The 24,170-nt window shown below is 40.6% G+C and overlaps 1 protein-coding gene and 1 long non-coding RNA gene across 3 annotated transcripts in view; one reads left to right on the top strand and one right to left on the bottom strand.

The window, feature by feature from the left end:
• The window catches only part of LOC307212037, a 232,329-nt gene that overhangs the window by 72,019 nt on the left and 136,140 nt on the right, over positions 1-24,170 (top strand). The window lies entirely within an intron of this gene.
• The window catches only part of CAMKMT (calmodulin-lysine N-methyltransferase), a 254,117-nt gene that overhangs the window by 55,879 nt on the left and 174,068 nt on the right, over positions 1-24,170 (bottom strand). For both annotated transcript variants that reach the window (XM_079968972.1, XM_079968973.1), the window contains exon 4: positions 1,410-1,470. In XM_079968972.1, the coding sequence (XP_079825098.1) occupies positions 1,410-1,470 (61 nt within the window). The remainder of the gene's footprint in view (positions 1-1,409; positions 1,471-24,170) is intronic.

Here is a 24,170-nt window from a genome sequence, read left to right on the forward strand (position 1 = left end):
AATCACAGCACCTGCTGTGGCTGCAAGGACCAGTAACTCATAACTGCTACCTCCTGTGTTGTTTTTGCTGCATTAGCAGCAACAAAGTGACCTTTCAGGGGTGCAAGCCTGGCATCACCATGGTGCGTGAAAATTTTGGAAAGGTTGGGAGGTTTACCAGAGGCAGAGGTGCAGCAATTTTTCTTTTTCTTTCTTAAAATAATCTTCATTTTAGCATCACCAGTTGTGGCAGGAATAGAACTCCTTTGGTCAGGGGCCAGCTGGCACCCCCATCTCAATGAATGATCAGATATAGTGTCATTATTGGAGAATGATAGAGACACCCCCACCTTTTTTAGAGGAGGAAGAGGAGGAGGAGAAGGAGTCTAATCTGTCTTCACGGCAAGGGTGGAGACCCTGTGGTACTCAAATGGCCATGCGGCGGCTGATAAGAGCTGCCACCTAATAACATATGGATGGTTACCAGATCCCCTTAGCTGGACTATGACAAGCACCCAAATGTTCTATATATTTGCATCCCTAAATAAATAAATAAATAAATAAATAAATAAATAAATAAATAAATACTTCCCCTCCCCACACCATTTTTTGCCATCTGTGAATGGAGTGGTAGGTTAAAGTTGGCTTTTGTTTGTTTTTAGCCCTATGCATTGTAGCATACTATTGACGATGTTGACTTAGAAATACAGATACATTTCTCCCAAGCATATTTGTGGCCTTCTGTAGCTCCCGTTCAAAATAACTGAATAAAAGGGCAGGGAGATGGCTGCAGAAATTGCCCTGCTTCTGCTTAACCCTATGTCACATCTTAAATGTCCCTAATTTTCTGGGATTCTACCATGTACACATTTCTTAAGCCCAGCAAGGCCAGGAAGCTTGATCTATTACATGTTCTGTACTGTACCAGCATGTCTAGATGGGGAGCCTTGCAAGCCTCTGGTACCGAAATATGGAAAATATACAGAAAAACAATAGTAAAAAGCATGCAGAGAGTGCAAGAAATATTCTGGTGCCAAAGCTCTGCTTTAAAACTATGATATACCTTCCCAGACAATACTTTACTGACTTTCAGAACAGAAGTAAGAGTAAACTCAGTAACAGATGCCTTTTGTTTTCCCCCTGACCTTCACAATCAGTGCTGATCGATTGACGCCTCACTTTTGTTTCCCAAAAATCAAAGTGAAATAAAACGCCTTGAGTGGAAATCAAAAGTCTTTGACATATAGCAGAAAGCTTGCTGTGCAATATTAGTACCCAACGGCAGCTCCAAATTCTTTGTTAAGAGCAACATGCTTTCACCTTGAACTTTTAAAAACAGAATCTGACGACTTAAATCATAGCAATCTTTACCATGCAAATATAATAAAACTAATGGATTGGAAAGGTTCTTTTATGGGTTGCTTTTGTACCTGAACACTTCATGGTACTTCAGGCAGTAGTAAGCTAGTACCTCTTCGGAAGGCCAGATACCTAGAGAGAGAGAGAGAGAGAGAGAGAGAGAGAGAGAAATGGTCACTTTTAAAAGAAAAGGCTCTCTTAATTTTTTAAAACCTATACTTAGATATGTCCAAAGTGATCCTTTGTTGCACTTTTAAACATGGGCCAGGAAGTAGCAGGAAAAAGTGAAATATAAGCTGTTTGAGCTCTGTTCAAGAAAATAGTTATGTGTGCTCATATTTCTCTAGAATGAGTGTGTTGTGTTCCATTCTTGTTTCATACAAAAATGCCCTTTATTGATGTTGAATTCTGTTTGTCACAGCAGCCCTAAATGGAGTCTGGGAACAGTACAATGTGCAGCTGGGTTACAAGTCAAAGCTTATGGAAGGCACTCTGTGCCACTGAGGCCACCTGAGCTTCAAGTGACAGCAAAGGACCCAGGAGTGCCCCCACTCCTTTAGAGGGAGGGTAACCTTATCAAGAGCAGGTAAGTCCCCACCCATCCGGTCTAGAGAACCACCCAAGAGAGCCTCAGCCTTATCTGGATTGAGCTTCAGTTGGCTGGCTCTCATCCAGTCCATTACTGAGGCAAGATAATGGTCCAGCATATCCATTGCCAAACCTACAGATGTAAAGGAGAAATAGAGCTGTGCGTCATCAGCATATTACTAACAAGGTACTCCAAAACTCCGGATAACCCCCTCAGCAGCTTCATGTAAATTTTTAACAGCATAGAAGGCTGCACAGAACCCTACACCGAAGGCCCCAGGGGCCGAAGAATCATCCTCTGAAAATGACTGTCCAAGTACGACCAGAACCACTGCAAAGTGGTGCCACCCACAGGGGCAGACTTTGGTCTTTCAAATTTCAGTGCACTCTTGTGAGAGGGCAAAATCTGAAGCCCCCATCTCTCGCCTTCTGTTCTGCTCAATTCAGAGCAGGCGGAACAGATTACACTGTCCTAAATCTGCCTCTGCTACTCTCCCCTAACTCAGACAGCCACTCCAGAAGGATACCATTGAGAGGTCATTGCCGTTGAGAGGCCAAGGAGAATTAACAGGGACACATTTCGCCTCCACATTTCTCTCACAACAGAGGTAATCAAACAGGGCGCCCAAAGCAGTTTCTGTGCCAAATCTGGGCCTGGATCTTGTTTGTGACCATCTGCTTAAGAACCTTGCCCAGGAAGAGGAGATTGACAAGTGGTCGGTACTTAGATTGCCTGAATCCAGGGAGGGTTTATTGAAGAGTGGTTTTATCATTGCCTCCTTCAAGCAGCCAGGGACCACACCTTCTCGTAAGGAGGCATTAATCACCTCCTGGCTCTGCCAGCTGTCCCCTCCCCACTAGCTTTTATCAGTCAAGAGGGGCCAGGGTACAGAGCGCAAACAGCCACCTTGACCGATCCAAACACCTCAAGCCTTACTAAGTGAAACTCATCCAACGCAACAGGACTAGACATTGCTCTGGACACCCCTTGATATTTGTTTGCTGTAACAGGGGAGTCAAACAAATCACAGCGAATGACCATCGGTTCTGCTGCATCCATCAGGCCAGACTGTAAGAGGCCCTGCACTACCCAGAAAAGCTCTGTTGGATGGCACCATGAAGATGCAATAGAGGCAGCAAAGCATGCCTCCCTTGCTGCGTTCACTGTCAGTCGTGATGAGCCTCGCCCCCGACATTCGACTGCATTCCGCAAGAGTTTTCTTCCACTTGTGTTCGAGCCACTTCCCAGCTTGTTTCCACACTCTAAGTTCTGGAGTGTACCATGGAGCAAAGTCACTTTCTCTCAGACTAACCTAACTTACCTGCCATCAGGTTAAAACGACAATTCAGGGTTCCATGGAGAAAGGGAGAGGTACAAATATAACAAGCATACCTATTTTCACCTGATCAATCAATATGTTATGTTTTGGTATTATGAAAATGAAAGTATGTGTGAGCTGGTATAGCATGACAGTTATGAACATGGTTGGTGCATTGTTGAAATCTCATCTCAGCCAGGGACTCATACACTAGATAATCATATGCAGGACATAGTTCTCAGCTCCCTGCATCTACAATATGATGACAGCAACAGCAACAGCAACAGCAACAACAGCAACAGCAGCAACAGCAGCAGCAGCAACAGCAACAGCAACAGCAACAGCAACAGCAACAGTAGTCTACAGGACTTTGCTATCACTGTATTCTGCACATTGCCTACTGCATTCTCGACACCAAAAGAATCTTAAATAGCAGTCAGAGTACCATCAATGGGCTTGACCTTTGGAAAGAAAGGCAAAGGCTCTTCCTATTACAAGAGCTTTTCCTCATTATTAGCCAATGGTTGAACTCGGGAGCCCTCTGGATCTTTCTGTTTGCATGAACGAGCACAAGGAGATGCTCATTCTTGTGCATCCAGAGGATGGTGCGAACTTGGAGCATTTGTTAGCTAAAGGGCAATCTTCATTAGCCATGGTATCATTAGGATTTAAATTATATCCTCTATGGCCTCCAGCCAGCAGAAAGGGATAATCCATACACACTACTGCACTATGTTAGATCAGAGTCACATTATAGTAATGCTTTGTAGAAATCCCAGAGAAGTGAAACTAGCTTCCATAAGTCTCCCGCCCCCCGCCCCCATGGGAAAACTTTTCTTCAAGAGTAAGGATTATTTCTGCCAAACACCAACAAAGATGATGGGGGCATTCTTAGCTCTCAGTATGGAGGAAGTGTTATCCCACTACCCTGTTTTCCCCAAACTAGTCAGGACAACAAGTTGTCTCTGTGTTTGTTTGTTTGTATGTAGGCATATACCGGTACCTACAGGATACCTTCCTGAGCTCACTATAAGTTAGCACACAGCCAAAAGAGAGTATGGTGTAAAGTGGAATTTATTTATTTTTTACATCCATATTGCTCTTCACCCACTATGTGAAGAACTGCTTTTCCAGAGCTCTGCCATTCTTTGGATGCAAGCTCAGTTGAGGTTACCAGTTCCTGTGCTTCCCACCACTGTGCCATAATCGAGAACTTTCAACTTGGACTGAGGTGTATGTGTATGAAAAATTAACTTATGCCTATTTGTAGATCGTTTTCCTGCCATAATATATATTGCAATACTGAAATGAGTGAAAGGATTATTTTGTACCCCATAACCATTAAAGGCTCAAAGTGCGAAGTCTACTCTGCCCTTTCCTAATTGCAGCAATGGTGCTAATGCCCCACTCAAGGCTAAGAAGTTCAGCCACACTGGTAGAATAACTTGAAAAACCTTCCAGCCCCCCCCCCCCCCCGCCCCCAGGTAGTTGCACAGTTTTGGGACTGTGTGGTATCCATCTCCCATGTCTGTCTAGAATTTGTTCCGGTGTGGATGGCTGCAATGGCAGAGAAAAGGGTCATATCAACATAAGGGAACATTTGTTGTGTGGATTGTATTCTTTGTATTTCAAACCAGTTTTTTGTTTCGTTTTGTTTTTTAAATTATCCACCAAAGCAATTTTTCATGTCTAGTAGATGTAACTCATTTAGAACCACCTGCAATCTTCAAACTAACTTTATTAAAACCCTTTTTTAAAAAAACCCCTCAAACTGTTCTCAGTTATGTCACAAAATACTAGCCATTGCAAGACACGTCTCAACCTTCTAGAATTTCTCTCTCACCTTGCAATTTGGAAAAATTAAACTTTGTCTTTGAATGACAGGTGAGTCACTCTACCTTTTATTGGGGGACTGCCACAAATGCAGTACAAAGTTAGCACTCCGGGTTGCAGAGTAGGGATAAAATAAAAGATAAAGTGCGAGATTGGCTACATTATGCTCAGATGAAAGAAGTTTTTAAGTTGGACAAAAAGGTAGGATTCCAGGTGGAAAAATCAAAGTTAGAAACTGAACTGTTAGAACCCAGCTCTAAGATACTTTCAAGAATGTATAATTTGCTGTTAAAATGGAATACACAGGATGAAACGGTCAAATCAGCCATGATAAAATGGGCACAGGACATAGGGTACAACATCATGTTTGCTGACTGGGAAAAGTTATGGACCATAGGTTTGAGATTTACGGCATGTAATGCCTTGAAAAAAAATATTATGAAAATGATATACAGGTGGTACATGACCCCAGTCAAGCTTGCAAAGATATACCATGTGTCTGATAATAAATGTTGGAAGTGTAAAGAAGCTGAAGGAACATTCTTTCACCTCTGGTGGACTTGCCCTAGAGTGAAGGTTTTCTGGGAAATGATGTATAATGAACTGAAAAAGGTATTTAAGTATACCTTCCCTAAGAAACCAGAGGCCTTTCTCTTGGGCATTGTTGGTGAGAGTGTGCAAAAGAAGGATCGAACCTTTTTTATGTACGCTACAACAGCAGCAAGGATACTCATCGCTAAAAGCTGGAAAACTCAAGAATTACCCACACTGGAAGAATGGCAGATGCAACTGATAGACTATATGGAACTGGAGGAGATGACGGGCAGAATCCGAGACCTGGGAGAAGAACTGGTGGAGGAAGACTGGAAGAAATTCAAGGACTATCTACAAAAATATTGTAAATTGTATGATTGCTAAGAAAGATGTAAGATTAGCAAAAACATGGCTTCAACAAATTAGTTATAAAGAATATAAATTTAAATTCAATCGGAAGATGAAAAGATAAATTCGGGATAATTAATATTTTATGATTAAGCTTCAATAAGAGTATGTTAAACCCCAAAATTTGAGACATTAAATATTGGAAAATTATATTATATGAATTAAATCAAGTTAATAACTTGCTGGCAAAATTTATGTTCAGAAAGCAGGAACAAGAGATGTGAGGAAGTCCAAAGTTGAGGATGAAATGTGGATAATGGAAAATATTATGTTATTATGAATGTCTTTTATTGGTTATATAAAATTTAATAAATATTATTACAAAAAAAAACAAAGTTAGCACTCCGCTCCCTGGTAGTAGCAGCTGTCATATCATCAATGGGAAAGACTGTAAACAGGTTCCTCTGAATCCACACAACTCAATCAGCCACTAGCTACACATAATGCACCTTTCTGCAATCCTTCAGTATTACAAAGTAACATGCCAGTAATAATTCCAGGCACAGACAGCAGCAGAAACAACAAAAATAATAGTAGCCAGCACTCTCACACAAACAGAGGTCTCAAATATGGAAGTACACAGCGCTACCCACTAAAGCATTAAGCTAGCAGCAAGAATACCTTTGTTAATTTTAGTAAAAGGAAAAGCTTCTCTTGCTTGAACAGGTAGGTAATCCTCTTTGATGGCTTTCAAAATAGGGATAAGCTTAACAAGCCATGTGGAGGAGTTTGCACTTTGACTTCTACTCCCTTGTACTGACCTATATTTTATAATATGCAAAGATGTAATATAGATATAGATCAAAATGCTGCCTGGATGTATGTATTCCTCATTCATCACAAAGCCTGGGAACCGTCCAGCCCATTGAAACCAACAGGAGAAATTAAACTCTTTGCAAATGTAATCAAAGGGTTTTCATTTTGGACCCAATCCAAATGAGTGTAAAATGTGCTTAAGTTCCATTGAAATCAATTAAGCTAAGCCCTATTATTCAATTCCATTTATTCGTGTTAGGGACAGCGACAACATGCTGATATGCATATTCCTCTGGCATGTCGCCTTTGCTACATTTAAGGTAAAGGTAAAGGGACCCATGACCATTAGGTCCAGTTGTGACTGACTCTGGGGTTGCGGCACTAATCTCGTTTTATTGGCCGAGGGAGCCGACGTACAGCTTCCAGGTCATGTGGCCCGCATGACTAAGCTGCTTCTGGCAAACCAGAGCAGCGCACGGAAACGCTGTTTACCTTCCCGCCAGAGCGGTACCTATTTATCTATTTGCACTTTGACATGCTTTCAAACTGCTAGGTTGGCAGGAGCAGGGACCAAGCAACGGGAGCTCACCCTGTCGCGGGGATTCGAACCGCCGACCTTCTGATCGGCAAATCCTAGGCTCTGTGGTTTAACCCACAGCGCCACCTGCGTTTACAACTGTACAAAAGTTGGAGGGCAAACATGATGCAGGATGCCTCCTGTACTCATGGAGGCTTCCTGCACAGTTTAGGTCCCTGCATAATACAGCACTTCTCCCTCTAACCCAGGCATAGGAAACTCCGGCCCTCCAGATGTTTGGGACTACAATTCCCATCATCCCTAGCTAACAGGACCAGTGGTCAGGGATGATGGGAATTGTAGTCCCAAACATCTGGAGGGTCGGAGTTTTCCTATGCTTGCTCTAACCCGCTGATCTTTCCTTGTGTGTCCCTTTTATTTTGGCAAGCACAAGAACAAAAGAACGGCCCTGCTAGAACAGGCGAAACCAAGGCCCATCTAGTCTAGGCTACTGTTCTTACAATGGCCAACAATATGCCAAACATGATGTTGGAACCAGATATTTACTGATATAATATCTAGTTTGCTCTTAAATTAAGCCTAATTCATTTCACTGGGGTTTAAGTGGAACTAACTTTCTCTGAATTAAAGCCAATCCATATTTCAAGGTTATTCCACTTGAAAGTCTGTAAATTCTTCACTGATTATACATTTGCTTCCAGCTTTACATGTATCAAGTTAACTAGGCATTTACATTAAAGCCTTCTTTTGTATTCATACACTTCTTATTTATACCTTTCTACACACTAGACAAGCTTTCTGCTTTACACAACTTAATCTGTATATTTCCCCTTCTCCTCCATATGTTTGATATTCTAGTTTCATTCTCTCATTAAATGATTGCACTATTATTTGCACCCGCGAATGTTATAAATAGGAGCACTATAAAACCTTTGTGTGAGTACAGTAATTGTCACCTTTAAGGTCAAAACTACATAAGAGAAAATTAGATGCTGGATGAAAATCTGGCACTAAAGCAACATGATAAAGAAACCATATAATGCATGATTGTATCCTCCAAGGAATTAAACATATAAATGGTCATGTATTTTAAATGTGGATCTGCCAGGAAAGCTCCCAAAGGCCTTCACCAGCAGAAGGTGAAGTAACAGCAATATCTTCATAAACCTCATTGAGTTAAATGGAGCTCACTCACAAGTAAGTGTGCAGAGAATTGTGACATGTTCGAAATCTTACAATTCTGAATGGATTAAACCAGTTGGCCCTCAGGAGGAGTTGTGAAATGGAAGGGGTCAGAAGCAATCATGTTGGAATAATAATTCATTTTGGGTGTACTTTTTTAGGTCTCTCACTTTCTATTGGTGCTTTTTCTCAACTTCTTCTCTTTTTCAAGTAGGTAGATGTGTGCAAGATGAGATTATACTGTAAGTATGCACTCAAAAGAAATCAGAATATTTTGGTAGCTAGGTGGTATCATATTCAAATTATATTTAGAGTTTTATTAAAGTATGTAACTCACTTACAGTTACAAAAGCATCATGTTAACAAACAAACAAACAAACAAACAAACAAACAAACAAACGAAAACCTAATAAATTTATATACTGCCTTTCAAACATAAAATTATTCCCAAAGAAATTTACAGATGACAAAACAGTAAAACACTGTTGCACGCCACCCCAGTCTCTGAGTGGTGCTTACCCAGGGTTTGTGTTTCCTTTTGGGAATGAGGCACAGTAGAGACTGTGGTGCTTTTATGATATATGGCTTATTTACACATATATACAATCTGATCTTATGATTGAGTTCACAGCATTAATAGCCCCAAAAGCGTCTTGCTTCTCCCATAGCCACAGCCTTGGATTCTAGCAGAAATCATATGTTGCTCTCTGACCCTGTGCTTGCTGCTTTCCCCCACAGCTTCTAGCTCACATAACAGCAAACTCAGCTCTCAAACTCAGTCTTTGTCCTTCTAACTATCTAAAAGTTGAAGGAGACGGTCCCATCCATTTGTTATCTGGCACAGAGGCCCTTTCCTTTGTTCTCTTAATGGCCGGTCACCCAGGTGGTTACCTCATCAGGAAGCTAGCCTGGCTTAATTAGATTTTAACACTTGCTAGGATTATAGGCGTCTGGCCCCCACAAACAATGCAGCACAACACAACACAAATACAAGGTTCATTGGGGCAACATGAAAGATCCTTATACAAATACCCTACTTCCCCATGTGCATACAGTGGTGCCTCGCAAGACGAAAAGAATCCATTCCGCGATTCTCTTCGTCTAGCGGTTTTTTCGTCTTGCGAAGCAAGCCCATTGACGGCTTAGCGGATTAGCGCTATTAGCGGCTTTTAGCGGCTTAGCGGCTTAGCGGATAAGCGGCTTAGCGGCTTAGAAAAAGGGGGGGGGAGAAAAAACCCACAGGAACTCGCAAGACATTTTCGTCTTGCGAAGCAAGCCCATAGGAAATTCGTTTTGCGAAGCGCATCCAAAACAGAAAACTCTTTCGTCTAGCGAGTTTTCCGTCTTGCGAGGCATTCGTCTTGCGGGGCATCCTGATTTCTATTTGCTACAGTGGTGTCCTACAGAACCTATTTCCAGGGGTTAGGACACCACTCATGAGGACCCTCTGTCTTTCAAGAACCGCTTAGACCAGGTCTAAATGTTATATTTCCAAGTTTGGTGTTGGCTTGGGAACTGAGTTGTAATATTTCCAGAATCGTTTGCATGGTATGGGGTAAAACAACAAAGCAGTTGTTGACTACGATTCCATAAACGAAATACTGTACTGAAGAAGCACATCCCATGAAGCATGGTTAGCAGTGAAACACAACTCAATAGGTCCATATTTTTAGTGTCTTCCCTTTACAGTACAAATAAGGCCACACAGCTGATGCAAATTTACTTCCTCCCTTTGTGCCAAGTCCTTTGACAAACCATAGAGAAAAAGAGGGCTAGACTGCCTCCTCTAGACCAGCCATTTAGGCCACCACACAAACTGTTTGGGTGTTATGTGATACCTTTGCAGCACAGCAAAAAGCTAGCAGTGATGGGGCTTCTTCCTTGAGAAAGTGTTCCACTGCTGTGGTGCTATGACCCCAAAGGCCTTCTCCTGCACTCCCAGCTGCTGCATCTCAGGCATGGAGAAGAGCCCCTGAGGTCAGTCTAAGTCAGGGCTAGCGATTGTGGTGCCCCCCAGACTACAACTCAGCCCCAGCCAGCATGACTAGTGATTAGGGATGATGGAAACTGAGGTTAAGTAATATCTTGAGAGCATCACATTGGCCTTAGTAGACATTCAGTAGACGTTCAGTAGAGATACAGAAGATGGTCCTTAGTAGACTTTCATTTTACATTCGGCAGTACTTTCCCTTATCACTGTGAATCTTTAGACATATACAATGAATACATGATCACTCCTCCCATTTTCCTCCTCTTCCAGGTTTTAGACCAGAAAGCAAAAGAAATATATATAATAGTGTCAAAGAGAGATTGCCACCTTCATGTACCATGGGAATAGCCGTAAGTACCGTAACACAAAGCAAACTAGAGAAATTGAAGCACATCTCTCTACGTTTCCTTCTCTGTTTGTCTTTTATACAACCCTCTTTCAATCTAAAGCTGAATTTATGAGATTCTGATCACTGAAAAATATGTATAAACAGCTGGCAGAGGCCTTCAGCTTGGCCAAAATGGTCTCGGTACTCTCTATCTCAACAGGCTTTCAGCTTCATTATTATTCACGGCCAGGAGGAAAACATGATGGTTTGCAATCTGCAAATTTCTTTTACAGCACAAACTTAAGAAGGCCTGTGGAACTGTGATGGAAATACAGTAGCAAGTGAAAAACTATAGATGCTCCGAAATCCAGGCTATATGGCAGCGCTGTCAAATTGTACAAGGCTGCCTGTATTATTGTCTTTACCACCTTTTTTGTGTCAACTGAATGAATTTTGATTTCGTTTTCCTTACCCAGTTTTCAAATAATCATTAAAAATTAAACAACATGGGAACAAGCCTTTTGTGATTACAGCCTTCACTCTCCAGCAACAAGCTGGATCTATGAATTTACGTACTATTGTAGATGTAAATTGCAAAAATTTTACATTCAACTATATTAAAACATCTATTCCAAAAAATGATTACCAGTTGTGAAAAGCAGACAGGCTTATCACTTGCTGTCAGTTGTTCATGTCTAGTTAAGCAATAATGTGCTAAAACTGCTCTTTTGTTTTGTGGAAGAATTTTGGCAATAGAAGAAATGAACACTCGTTTAATAAAAACTCAGGCTGCCTTTTGCTTTGATGGAGGAAGCAGCTGCCTGTTTTCATTTGCTGCAGAGCAGCAAAACCCATCAATATAATAAGCAGCTTAGATGCATCCATCCACAGCATCTGTAAGGATATAGGGCTATTCGCTCAAAACCAATCCTTGGTTTAATTTTAACAAAGATGTGTCTGACATATTTGAAAAATGCATTATAATAGCGTTTTGGGTTTGGGTTTTTTTGTTTTGTTTTTTTTGAAATACTAGCAATTTCTCTTTTCTTTTTAAATACTTTCCACAGATTTATGAGAAGGGAAGCGGGTGTATCTGAGCGATGGGAATGATAAAACACACTGCAGCAACAATCTCCAATACAGGTCTCTCTCTCTCTCTAAGAAAAATGCAAACATGGAGCATTAAGAGCTTGCCTGCTACTTCATATTCTCTTTTCCTCTCTTCAAAATTGCGGGGGGGGGGGGAGCAGCCTTTAAGCCTATTGATATTGTTTGTGCAACACATACAGAGGCAGACGGAAAAGCGTAAGGCTATGAAACAATAACAAAAAATATGAAGGGTTACATACTTTGCTCCAGTACTTTTGTTATGTTAGCAATTGTAATTACGTGACTCATTATCTCGAAATATATTTGCAATTTGTTTTAAACTGACAGTCTTAACTGCTAAGTTTGAGGAAAGGAAAAAGAACCACCCCATACAGCAACTTTCAGCAGCAAAACTGAAGAAAAATCACACCATGATACTCAATTCTGAAATACATACAGCTAGAGCCTGTCAATGAAACATTCATGTGTGTATTTTACTTCTTCTATTGTACATCAACTTAAATTTCACTTGGAATTGTTATGCTGTACATTTAAGCTATTAAAATTCTGAGATGTTATTATTTTTGTGCTGTCCAATATTCTAAGACCTTTCTAAGCTGAGCTTTTAGATGATTTGCACATTAACGGAGAAGTCAGATAATTCTTAATCCTCCTTTTTCAGATCCAATAATGGATAAGGAAGCATCTTAGCATGATCAACTAGCAATCTGCCTAGCTAGAGTGGTAGTATACCTGAATTTAGGATTAGCCATTGGTTTCCCCCCCATAATATCTGATTTAAATGAGCACTCATTTTGAGAAGTGAAGTGGGAATGTTTTCTATGATAGCTAAAGTGATAGCTGTTTCCATTTAAACATGCAGTCATGAATTCTAGGTATGCTTGTTCACATTTTGTGCAGAGAATTCTGCAGAGTTACAAGAATGTCTTAAAGCGTTCAGGTAAATAACTACTTTCCTTACCAACAATCTTAATAGCTGATGAATACAGTTCCAATTATTTAAATCCTGGTCAAAACAGACATCTAACTTTTCAAATTTACTGGCTTTTCCCTTTGCACCTTCATTTTTGGAGGCAATAAATGGTAAATAATACTCCCTATTGTGCACATAGGGTTGTGTTCTAATCGCATCCCCCCCCCCAAGTGTAAGCCAAATATTGTTTCCGACTAACTACGATCTAGCAACAGGGATAGATGCACAGAAATAGGCTTTATTTAAACAAATTTATAATCCACTTTTAGGGAGCTCTTCACAAAGTAGCTTACACATCCATAAAAAGTGCATTGATCTGTTGCAATGGGGGTTTCAGCAGCCTGCTCTATGTTCGGGACTTGGATCGAGCAACCTGGCTGCATACCAGGTACAGCTACCAGGCACAGTTTGGTAAATTATCATTGTGAAGGACAGAGTGAAGCCCCTTGAGTAAGATGGGAGCACCCTAGACACTCTCTTCTCATGCCAAATGACACTTATATTCTCCTGCCCCATAAAGTCTGTTAGTATCGTTAGCTCAGTAATAATCATACAGTCTCCTATGCTCTCTTTCTAGACTGTGGCTGAAGTCCATATAGAGCAATAGATGAGATCTCAATCCTTGGCAAGTATGTCCTATGTGGAAAAGGGAACACAGTCCTCTTGCTCAGCATAGCAGCCATGGAGCTAGCCAACTTTACTCATGTTGGTTGACTCAGTGGCTGGGCGAGGGGCTCTAAGTCTTGAGTATTTGGAGATGAGCAGTTCTAGTTTGCTGAGCTTCACATAAGCCTCTTCTCACCCCTAAATCTCTGCTCTGTATACAAATTGGTGTTGGAATAATAATAATTAAAAAAACACCCTTCTATAGGACCCCTCTAAAGTAGCAAATTGGATATCTTCCTAAGGTCACCTTAGCTGGTCATTTACACATCTCAATATAAGTGTGTGTGTGTTCCAGTCATGACAAAGAGGTAAAATTTATTGATGCCTTAAACAATTGTGTCCTAGAACACTAAGCAACCCTAGACTTAAGTGGTGTCCTGGTGCGAGATGTAAGCGTGTTGAACCATTGGCTAACAAGGGAGTCAAAGGTGTGCTAAAGAAGATTATGGAGATTTCAGAGAAGCTGAATGAATGCTTTGCTTCTGTTCTCACAACGGAAGGTCTACCTCTCTTTTAAATCAGGACCAGTGAAGGTGGTGAATGTCCTGTGTGAGTGCCTGGAGGTTGAATCCTGACAAGACAGAAGTATTGTTTCTGGGGGACAGAGGGCAGACAAATGTGAAGGACTCCCTGGTCCTGTATGGGGTAACTGTGCCCCTGAAGGACCAGGTGTGCAGCCTGGGAGTCATTTTGGCCTCGCAGCTGTCCATGGAGTCACAGGTTAATTCTATGTCCAGGGCATCTGTCTACCAGCTCCATCTGGTATGCCAGTTGAGACCCTACCTGCCTGTGCACTGTCATGCCAGAGTGGTATATGCTCTGGTTATCTCCCGCTTGGACTACTGCAATGTGTTCTACATGGGGCTAACTTTGAAAACTGGTGACTAAGAGCAGCTGCCGAGACCCTATAGTACCAGTCCTGAAAGACCCACATTGGCTCCCAGTACATTTCTGAGCGCGATCCAAAGTGCTAGTGCTTATCTTTAGAGCCCTAAATGGCCTTGGCCTGTATATCTGAAGCAGTGTCTCTCCCGCGCCCCCCCCCCAAATGTTCAGTCTAGACACTGAGATCCAGTACTGAGGGCCTTCTGGTGGTTCCCACACTGCAAGAAGGGAAGCTACAGGAAACCAGGCAGAGGGCCTTCTCGGTAGTGGCACCCACCCTGTGGAATGCCCTCTCATCAGATGTCAATAAGATGAGTAATTATATAATCTTTAGGAGACATCTGAAGACAGCCCTGTATATGGAAGCTTTTTAAGGTTTAATGTTTTACTATGTTTTTATATGTGCTGGAAGCATCCCAGAGGTGCATCCTAGTCAGATGGGCAGGGCACAAATTAACGAGAACAACAACAACAATAACAACAGCAGCAACTTATTATTTCCCTCTGCCTGAAATAACTTTTGCAGTAAGTAAGTCTGAGGACCTGAGGCAAAGAGTGGTGACCTAATAGGCAAAATAAAGACTGACTGGGTCCAGATGGCATCCACCCAAGAGTTCTCAAAGAACTCAGTGTTAAATTGCTGATTGTATAACAAAAATATGTAACCTAAGGATTGCAAAGTGGCCAATATAATGCCAATTTATAAAAAAAGGAATCCAGGGTAGATCTTGGAAATTACAGTCTGGCTAGGTTGTCTGTCGTGGGAAAACTGGTGGAAAATATTGTTAAAGATAAAATAACCAAGTATATAGAAGAGAAAGCCTCGCTGAAGCAGAGACAGCATGGCTTCTGTGAGAGTAAGTCCTGCTTCCCTAACCTATTAGAGTTTTGTGAGAGTGTGAACAAGCAAATAGATACATGTGATTTGGTTGACATAGTGTACTTTCAAAAAGCTTTTGACAAAGTACCTCACCAAAGACTCCTGAGTAAGCTTAGCAGTCATGGAATAAGAAGAGAGATCCTCTTGTGGATCAGGAACTGGAGTAGAAATAAATGTAGAGTTTGCCCAATGGAGAGATGTAGAAAGTGGGGGCCCCAAGGATTGGTATTGGGATCTGTGCCTTTAATCTGTTCATAACCCATCTAGCGTTAGGGGTGTGAGTGGTGGCCAAGTTTGCTGATGATACTAAACTATTCAGAGTCGTGATATATATGTATAAAAAAGGATTGCAAAGACTTGCAAAATGACTTCTCCTAACCGAGTAAATGAGTAATAAAATGGCAAATGTAATCCATTGTAAACAAGCATAAAGTGACTAATTTCAGGACAAAAACATTAATTTCACATGTACACTCATAGGATCCAAAACGGCAGTGACTGACCAAGAAAGAGACCTTGGGGTTAGTCAGTGCTAAGAAAGCATTAGAGGAAATTGAAGAATTTGGACAAGTAGCAGGTTTTAAATTAAACAGAAAAACAGACATTAACAGACAAGATACTAAGCTTTTCCTATATGCAACAACCGCAGCAAGAATTTTATTAGCGCAGAAGTGGAAGCAAGAGGAATTACCAACAAAGGAAGAATGGCAATTGAAGTTAATGGAGTATGCGGAACTGGCCAAAATGATGGGAAGAATCCGAGAACAGCAGCACCAGAAGTTCATCAAGGACTGGACTAAATTTGTAAATTATTTGAAAGACAACTGTATTCAATCAAACACGTTGGTAGGATTGCAAGAAGCTTTGTAAGGAAAAGTATAAAAATCACTGCAGAGAAGAATAAGAAAATATAATGCTTTGATGTTTTTGATTTGAAAGCAATGGTTTAAGTAGTGAAAACGCAGAAATTTGAAATGAAAGACAGAAAATCATAAGGAAGGTCTGAAGGAAGTCATGGCCAAATTGTATAATATAAGAGGAGAGATTGTAATGGAAAGCATTATTGTAAAATTAATAAAAATGATATGGCAAAAAAGGAAAGAGATAGTTCAGTGAAGATGTTGACCCAGTGTGCGGTAGCTATGAAAATGTATTTTCCATTCTAGGTTTCATTGGAAAAATAAGCCTGCCAATATCATAAAATGGCTATACGAATCTACGGTGTGACTGCATTTATAATACTGTGTACAGTTCTGGTCACCTCAAGTCAAAAAGGATATCTTATGAGTTTGAAAAGGTTCAGAAGAGGGCAGCCAGAACGATTAAGGAAATGGAGTAACTCACATATTAGGAAAGGTTGCAGCATTTAAGGCTGATTGTCTAGACAGATAACTTAATGATTTTAATGCCTGTTGTAGCAATTGTAACGTGCTATGCCAGATGCTATGTGGTTTTTAATTGTATTTTCATTACTTCTTTTATGTACTATATTGTATTAAAAATTGCATTCCACTGAATACAAACGTTAATACAATAAAATACAATTAAAATTAATATGAATATTTAATATGGACATGCCACGGACCACCTGAATAAAGCTCTACAGACCACAGTTTGGGAATCCTTGGTTTAGAGAGTTCTTAAAATCTAGAAGGTATACTTTAGTACACTTAACATTAGCTAGAAGATTCTACGTATTTCCCATCATTCTAAGGAACTCAGAGCAGTGTATGCTGTCACTTTCTCCATTGATCCTCACCACAGTCATGTGAGATAGACTGGCCTGAAACTGAAATTCATGGCTGACTTTCAAAGTAAATGTGATAGTAGAAGACAAGTATTAAACCATTATTAAAGGCTTGACTCATTCATCGTATCAATAATAATTTAAGCCAAAGTAGTCTGGGTAGATGAAGGGCCAAAATAGAATAGCAGTGGATTGCAGTGTGAGTGAAGGGCTTTTAAAACGCTTTGCTCCCATGCCAACATCTCAATGAAGATTGTTCGCTCCCACCTGCTACTGTTGTTAGGTGAGAAGCTGCCACTGGTGCCAGGAGTAACTTCTTTCCCAGTGCAAATGACAGTTTTGAAGTGGGGGTTGTTAGGAACTTGGAATCAGGTAGAAAGATCAACTAGTTATGCTGTTGTCCTGATCCGAGGTGATCCCCACAGCTGCCATTTAACACTTTCCTTAAAAGATCGGCCACACTGCACTTTTAATGCAATGCATAGCTTGGCCCAAAGAAGTGGCTACTTAACTCTTTGCTTGGAAATCAGTTTCCAGCACAAAATTGCTCTATCCAAGCTGCTTTTCCACCCTTGGAGGGAGATGTAGAAGACATGGGGATTCTGTGTTTCCCCAGCAAGACAGATGGTTGGGGAGAGTAATTTTTGAGCTGAAAAGAGACAGGCGGGAGAGAGTTAAGCAGTTTCTATCTGCAAAACTTCCCAGACCTGGAAGGAAGATTCACTGAAGATAGCAAACATACATAGGATTGCATAGTTACAGGTTGCAATCCTATACAGTGGTACCTCGGGTTAAGTACTTAATTCGTTCCAGAGGTCCGTACTTAACCTGAAACTGTTCTTAACCTGAAGCACCACTTTAGCTATGGGGCCTCCTGCTGCTGCCGCGCCGCCGGAGCATGATTTCTGTTCTCATCCTGAAGCAAAGTTCTTAACCCGAGGTACTATTTCTGGGTTAGCGGAGTCAACCCAGAAGCGTTGTCTGAACCTGAAGTGTATGTAACCTGAAGCGTATGTAACCCGAGGTACCACTGTGCGGTACATGTCTACTCAGAAGTAAGTCCCATTGAATTCAGCAGGGTTTATTCCCAGGTAAGTGGATATACGATTACAGACTCAGCATCCACTGAGACTGCTTTATTTTTTTCTTCAGGATTCAAAAGAAAGAATCACACTGACTCTCTGTTACAAAAAAAAAATATTTTCCACATTATAGCTTTACAAGCCTGGAAATGTAAAACATCTTGCTGTATGTGTTGTTTTTTACGTTAACAGTAATTGCAGAATCAGGCTTTTGAATTCCTTGCCATCTTAGAAACACACTCTGAACTCTAGCGATAGCAGAGTGTATGACTCCTTATTTTATACAGATCTCATCCCCATAAAGTCGTGGAATATTATGATACCCTTGAGTACCTCAAATATTTAGCAGACAAGATCATTTGACAGTTAGGTTATGCTTCTCTAAATGAGTTTCTGGTTTTAAAATGAAAAGACGGGTGTCCATTCTTCTGAAAACTAAGTTCCTTTCTTCATGATTAAACAGATCTCTCTATTTCACTGTCATAAACTTTTCTGCTGTCGTTGAATTGATCCCCCTTTAATAATAGGGGAAATATTATTCCTATTAATTCTGACACTTTGGGTTCCATCTCTTGTAATTAGCAGCCAACAACAATGTTCCACACTGCTGTTTTGTGCTGAAAATTCAATCATAATAAATAATGAAAATTCTGTTGTTTCAGAGAGAGGATGGGGAAAAAAATCAAGCAAAATATATACAATTTGCGCACACACACACACACACACAACATGATATTGAAAAAGGTAATTTACTATGTATTCTTTTCTGAGACTATGTGGATTGTCTGCTGTCTGGAATAGGAATGAAATCTCGCCTTTGGTATTTCTCCGAGACTGTGATAGCTCAGTTGTCTGCCTCCAAAATGCCAAGATAGGGGAATCTCATCAACCAGAGACCAGCTACATGATGGGCAGCTAATAGATATATCAAACCTTAGGATATATGCTAAGCTGAAGAGATGATTGGTCGCTTGATATACTGATTGATTAGCATAGGGAGAATGGGTTTCTTCTTGACAACCTAAGATTATGCTTCAGCTAAGCTCAAATTGCTTACACCTCTTCTATTGGGTTTAAAATTACAGCCCTGTCATCTAAAACCTCTCTTCAATGAAATTTTTACCATATATAAAAATTAAAGGGGGGGAAAGAAAGTAGGAGTATTGGATAAGAGTAAATGGGAGAGATACATTTCCCACTACTGTTGTTGCTACCACTAGAAAAACCTGATAAGTAAATCCACTTGAGAGAAAAAACACACACCATGCACTCAGCAAACTATCACAGAGCCCTATATAATAGTTTGGAGGAAGGAGGTGAAGGGGAGGAAGGAAAAGAGGTTCAGGATTCAAAGGAGGTTTCCAGGTGGACCAATTGTCAGGCATTAAGCAGACTAATTCGCAGCACCCAAAACTTGTAAAATAGAAGGGTTGTTTCAAGACCCATGCCAAATGCCGCTAGTCCAGATGAACACCAGAAAATTAATAGCATCACACAGGAAGCAGATTCCAAATTGGTTTGTCTTCAGGGATTATAGAGCACAACTCTTCATAAGGTGCCCCAACCAACTATAAATTGTATCCAACTATGCCATACAGTTGTACCTTGGTTTTCGAACAGCTTAGTTCACGAACAACTGGGAACTCGAATGTCGCAACCCCGGAAGTAGGTGTTGCAAACTTCGCCTCAGAAGGCAAACATCCAGCGCAGCTTCTGATTGGCTTCAGGTCGCTCCTGCAACCAATCGGAGGCCGTGCCTTGGTTTCCGAACGTTTCAGAAATCGAACGGACTTCCGAAACGCATTCTGTTTGCAAACCAAGGTATGACTGTACTCAGAGCACACACATTGAATTAATGGACATGACTGAATTAAGTCAATTATCTCAATGTGTGTTCTCTCGGTAGTCATTAATAGTAATGGCTAACGTAGGGCCCTTAATTCAAGTGGGTCTACTCTGAGGGAAGTTTAGATACACAATCTCACGTCCTTAGCTTTTGCTTGAAATATACTGGTATCAGGATAGAGCTACACATTACAATGGCAGCACCATGTTCATTTTCTGTCAGCTTAGGGTGTCCTCATTACATAAACTCATATCCACAGAATTTGAAAGGGCGTTGTAGCACTGGCGGCAGGTGGGATGCACACTGTAATGTTTTCAGGGCATAGAGCAAGTTTAATTCTGCCTCACAGAAGATGAAACATTTTGGTGGCAGTGCCATGCCTATGGCACCACCAACACAATGCTACAGCTAAAAATCAAGTAGGCCAAACCATGGAATAACATCATTGCATTATTACAAGTAAGTGACCCATGTGAAAAACTGCCAAATCACAGAAGGCTCCGAAACACAAAACCACAAATGTTAATATATCATATAAATATATGTAACAGTAAATTATTATTTTTCCCAAGCAAACACAGTCAACAGTCAATATCCAGAAATGTTTCTAGCAGAACTGGAGAACCATGTGTTTTTTGCTTGCTTGCTTGCTTGCTTGCTTGCTTGCTTATTTATATTTGATTTTCATACCACCCTTCATTGTAAGATCTCAGGGTGGTTCACAGAATAAAATGCAGGATAAAAAAGTACATAAGTAAAGCAAAACAGCAAATGATAACCCCTCCCCTTCCGTGTGTGTGTGTGTGTGTGTGTGTGTATAATTATATATATATATAATTTTATATATATTTATTACATGGAAAAGGCAGCAGAACGATACAGGGTTTTCCTGCCCTGCTCATAAACATAATATTATATGACTTATTCATATATTTCCATTAGAGATTATTTTTCTGTACATATGTGTTAAAAGATTTGCCCAGTTTCTATTATGCACCACTAAATAGGACACCAGTGGAATTAAAGAAAAATAAAATAACTTTTCTAATCTTTGGTTCTGTTACTTTGAAGCATGCCCTGTTCCCCTGCCTGATCAAATAAGGATTTGGTTGTAATCTAACACGGGCTAAGTAGTTCATTGAGAATGTTAAAATCTGCATTAATAAACAGGACTGGGCTTCTCAGATTTTTGGCCCCTCCTTTCCTTTTGCTATCTGCTATGAGCGGTAGGGGATCAGCTGCAACTCAAATCCCCAGCTGAACAACCCAAATACAACCGAGTGAGCAGACTTAAAACAAGGCCATTTATTGGTGCCTGTTATGCAAACAAAGCATTCAAGTCTTGGAAACAGATGTCAACTGAAGCATATGCTTACTGTAAACTGGAATTTGATTCTCTTAATAAAAATAGACTTAAATGGGCCTTCAGAGACCAGCCTGCCTCTTGTTGTATACCACTGCCTAACTCAATTCTGTCTTAAGCCTTTCAAAAGATGAATAGTCTGATATCCAAGGGCAAAAGTAGAAAAGCAAAAAAGGAGAAATAAATGAAATAAAAAAATAATAATAATGGAAATAAATGATAACATGTTGGAGCAGTTCCCAGAAGCAATTTTACAGATTTCCTTTAAAAACACAAGACAGGAAGTTAAAAGCTTAGCGCAGGTCACCCATGGCATGTTGAGTTATCATTTTATACCACTTAGGGTGAAAAAGGGACTCAGCGTTCAGGTGGCAAGTTTAGTACAGTGCTTGCCTCTCTCTCCCCGCCCCCCCCCCCCGCCCCGCTTACCTCTTCTCACATTTTGATGCCTTTTAAATGTCACTTATTTTACATGAGGCAGTTGGTGGAGACATGAGTCAACAGCAATCAGAACCATTATCCCCTGCAGCGAGCCCTGGTCCTAATGCATTATGACACCTTAGCTGGCCAGCCACCGATTTACCTTTCTGCTTCTTAGGGAATTAAGTGGCATCATGTGAAAATGGTTGTGATATGAACAGCATGGGCATAACTGGTATTAAATTTACCTCTCAGCCTAAGTGAATTTTCCTCACATGTGACTAATCAAAATGAAAGCTGTGGACACAGGCAGATACGGCCAGCACTCCTCCACCCCTGGGACCGGGGCTATTTTGTTTTATCTCTTTGTACAAGCTGGCAGAAGTTTAAAGTGAAGGGGATAATCCAGTGCTGGTGTCTTTATGAAATAACATCCTTACATGAAGAGGCTTTTAACTGTCTGTCGCCGTGTTGCCTCTCTCCCTCTCTTTTTTGCCAAAAAAAGAAGAAGAAAAAGGGGGGGGGAAGTGTGACAATCTCATTTTGCTGAGCACCCTCCCATGAAAAGAGAAAATAATAGCCATAATAGCTATGGCTAGTACTGACCTTACACGATCCATTATCCACTAAACACTTTAAAAGTCAGTTTTACATACGCTTGGGGGGGGGGAGGAATTATAGAACTATCCTGAGAGCTGATGACGACGATTTACTAAATTTGGCTTTGCTTTGAAACCCAGTTACCGGATCTCTCAAATCCATATATGTCCGTGCCATTCCTGAAAAGCAGAACAAAATGTCCTTGTTTCAAAACAACAGCTCTCCTTGAAAGGGAAATGGGTAGTAGTGGGAAAACACTTTTCAGAAAGCAAAAGCATACATACAGTAGTGACGCAATCTGCCTGGCCGTGAATGTTCCCCAACATAAATACAAAAGGATGCTAAAGTCCACCAGTATTTTTGGAATAGCTGACATTCAGACGATAAAGAAGTAGTGCTTTACTACCATTTAGCGGCGGTTGGAAGGTGCCAAAGAAAGTGCAGCCACAGCAATTATCATCCTGCACAGTCAAAGCAATGTTTATTGACAGACAAGAATGCTATGAACCAACTGTGAATGTTACTGATAATACATGCACAATGCTAAATTTCACTAGAATAGGCTAGCATATGCTTCATAGTGTATTTCCCAAGCTGTATTATTTAAAAGCAGTAAGGGCAGCATTGCAACCTTTTTTGCTTTCATTAAAGGGGGTGGGGAGCAAACTTGTTTGCACTCTATTGATCACAGTCTGTTACAAAATTCTAGCCATTTATTTTGTCAAATCGTACAGCATCTATTTTGATGAATGAGTTGTTGACGTTCCTTATGTTGTGATCTGTTAGCTTAAGGCTGTGGAAGATCAAACTTCTCCTTCAGCAATTGCTCTATTTATTAAAAAAAACCCAATGTGTGTATGTATGTATGTATATATATATATATATATATATATAGCTCAACAACAACAACCCTAAAGATGGCTTATAAATTAGTAGGCAGTATGAAAACCATTCTTTACCACAGTACAAAGAACATGATCCTCCAACCACTTTTTAGTTCCATTGATTTCAAAGGGAAAGTATACCACTTTTCTGAAGCATGAAATGTGAAACAATTTTTAAAATCACATATTTCAAAAGAGAAAATACATGAGTATGCCCAAAACACACAGATTATTGGGGTTCAAAACCATATAACAGTAGTAGCTGCTTTTCATTTTGTCATACGTTAATTGGTGGCTAAAATCTATTAACTTGTCTAATCTTTTCATGACATTCTCTTCTGTAAGGCTCTTGCTTCCATTCACACTGTTCCTCAGGGCAAGATGGTCCTGCATTGTCAGAGATTGGACTAGATGACCCTCAGGGTCCCTTCCAACTCTACAATACTATGATTCTGTTTTTCTAAGTCCACTTCTTGCTGTTGGAAGGGGGTCATCTCAGCTGGAATAACTGGGGAGTTTCACGGAGGCACCTCTTCCTAAATTGTTGCCTATTCCCTCTACCCTTCATATATAAATATGGTAACCCAGTGTGGGGGAGCTGAGAGAGATTAATTCTGAACTTCAATATGCCTAACTCTGACTGGGTTGAAATTTGTAAACTATTTTACATGAAGAAACAGCAGCAATTCAGTCCCCCAGAATATGTTGTTGTTGTTTAGTCATTTAGTCGTGTCTGACTCTTTGTGACCCCATGGACCAGAGCACGCCAGGCACTCCTGTCTTCCATTGCCTCCTGCAGTTTGGTCAAACTCATGTTTGTAGCTTCAAGAACACTGTCCAACCCCATCTCGTCCTCTGTTGTCCCCTTCTCCTTGTGCCCTCAATCTTTCCCAACATCAG

This window comes from Podarcis cretensis (genome assembly GCF_951804945.1).
Source record: "Podarcis cretensis genome assembly, chromosome: 3".
NCBI classification, from domain to species: Eukaryota; Metazoa; Chordata; class Lepidosauria; order Squamata; family Lacertidae; genus Podarcis; species Podarcis cretensis.